The 2,255-nt window shown below is 34.2% G+C and overlaps 1 protein-coding gene across 1 annotated transcript in view; it reads right to left on the reverse strand.

The window, feature by feature from the left end:
* Positions 1–356: 356 nt before the first annotated feature.
* Positions 357–2,255, reverse strand: part of LOC106473890 (zinc finger protein 585A-like) — a 6,146-nt gene continuing 4,247 nt past the window's right edge. Inside the window, exon 3 of the mRNA XM_022402284.1 lies at positions 357–2,255. Within this exon, the coding sequence (XP_022257992.1) occupies positions 974–2,255 (1,282 nt within the window). The 3' untranslated portion in view covers positions 357–973.

The raw sequence follows: 2,255 nt of genomic DNA on the forward strand, positions 1-2,255 counted from the left end.
AGTTTCTTGAAGGATCATGAATTATCGAGGAACCCCGCGAATGTCCGAGTATTTGCCAGGCGCCCACTTTTTTAGTATATAAGCAAAGCAAATAAAACCAGCAATAGAGAGATATGCAGATAGAATGAAGAGATAGATAATGGAGTCAAGCAAACAGTAGGCACCATAAGTAAAGTGTAGGAATCACTGTGATTTATAGCATGTGTTATAAATGTTGTTAAGTTTAAAGTGACTGTTGAAATTCTGTGTACTAAAACGTTGTATCAATAAAGAATAAACTAGGAATAATTAAGAAAGGACATGTATCACTTAACTTCCTCAGAAAGAATTTATACCGGAAATTAACAAACGAGCAGATACATAACAATATTATGTGTAAAGTCATTATAAAATGTATTGTATTGAATTTATTAAATATATTCAGTAAGCATATACTTTCTTTTCACTCAAATTATAAAGAAACAACAAATGCACTGTTTTAAATGATTTAAATTTATACTGGAACGAAGATTGGTGTACACAATACGAACACAGTCATCAGCTACTGAAAACACAGCACCCACTCGTGAGGTATTGCAGCATATATGGTAAATGAGTTTTGCAATTATAAGTTAGAAACACAAAATTGCAAACTAGTAAGTTTACACTTTATTTAAAACTTAAATAGCCAGAGCTAGCAGTGGGTATTCCCAGACAGGAGCCTTCACTATAGTCAGCAAGTCAAGACAGATAGCCCTAGTAGCTCTACCATAACAAAAGAACAATATAAAACTCATGCAACTGACAGGGAGTGAAAGTTTATAAGGTTGAAGTACTAAAGACAGAGAAAAAGCAAACTGGAATAATCAAAAACTATACCAAATTATTTTTCTGACATTAATTGATTTGATCATAATTTTGATTAATCAATTATTTTAGGTGACACTAATCCATGCGATCACAGATCAAAGGTAACTAATCTACTTTCCCAGCTCTAAGATTCCTCTGTGTGCCTCTTCTCATGTCTCGTGAGGTTACTTTTAATTCCAAATTGTTTACCACATACAACACAATTGTACGGTTTCTCACCAGTGTGCATATACTCATGAACCTTTAGACTATTTTTACTTAAAAATCCTTTACTACATATCACACAATTATATTCTTTCTGTCCAGTGTGTATCTTTTCATGTAATTTAAGTTTACTTTTTGTTCGGAGCTGTTTACTGCACACAATACAACTGTATGGCTTCTCCCCAGTATGTATCTGCTCATGTGTCTTCAAGTTACTTTTACATACAAACCGTTTACCACATACTAAGCAACTGAATGGTTTTTCCCCAGTGTGTATCTTCTCATGAATTGTTTGACCATTTTTACTTACAAATTCTTTACCACATAGTGTACAACTGTAAGGTTTCTCACCAGTATGTACCTGCTCATGACGCTTTACATTACTTTTACTTATAAACTGTTTACCACATACTACACAACTGTACGGCTTCTTGCCAGCATGTATCTTCTCATGAGTATTTAAGTTACTTTTACTTACAAATTGTTTACCACAAACTACACAACTATACGGCTTTTCACCAGTGTGTATCTTCTGATGAATTTTTACACCACTGTAACTAAAAAATCTTTTTCCACACACTAAACAACTATATGGTTTCTCCCCAGTGTGCATCTTCTTATGTATTTCAAGCGTACTTTTAGTTCGAAGTTGTTTTCCACACACAACACAACTGTATGGTTTCTCCCTAGTATGCATCTTCTCATGTCTGTTTAAGTTACTTTTACTTACAAACTGTATACCACAAACAGCGCAACTGTGTGGTTTTTCCCCAGTATGTATCTTCTCGTGAATTTTGAGACCATTCTTACTTAAAAATCCTTTACCACATACTGCACAACTACAGTGTTTTTCCCCAGTATGCATCTTCTCATGTATTTCAAGTTTACTTTTTGTTCGAAGCTGTTTACCACATACAACACAACTGTATGGTTTCTCCCCAGTGTGTATCTGCTCATGACTCTTTAGGTTACTTTTGATTACAAACTGTTTACCACATACAACACAAGTGTATGGCTTCACCCCAGTATGTATCTTTTCATGAGTATTTAAGTTACTTTTACTTACAAATCGTTTACCACAAACAACACAACTGTATGGCTTCTCACCAGTGTGTATATTCTCATGAATTTTTAGGCCATTGTAACTTAAAAATCCTTTGCCACATACTAAACAACTATATGGTTTCTCCCCAGTGTGCATC

This window comes from Limulus polyphemus, unplaced genomic scaffold (assembly GCF_000517525.1).
Source record: "Limulus polyphemus unplaced genomic scaffold, Limulus_polyphemus-2.1.2 Scaffold6596, whole genome shotgun sequence".
Classification (NCBI taxonomy): Eukaryota; Metazoa; Arthropoda; class Merostomata; order Xiphosura; family Limulidae; genus Limulus; species Limulus polyphemus.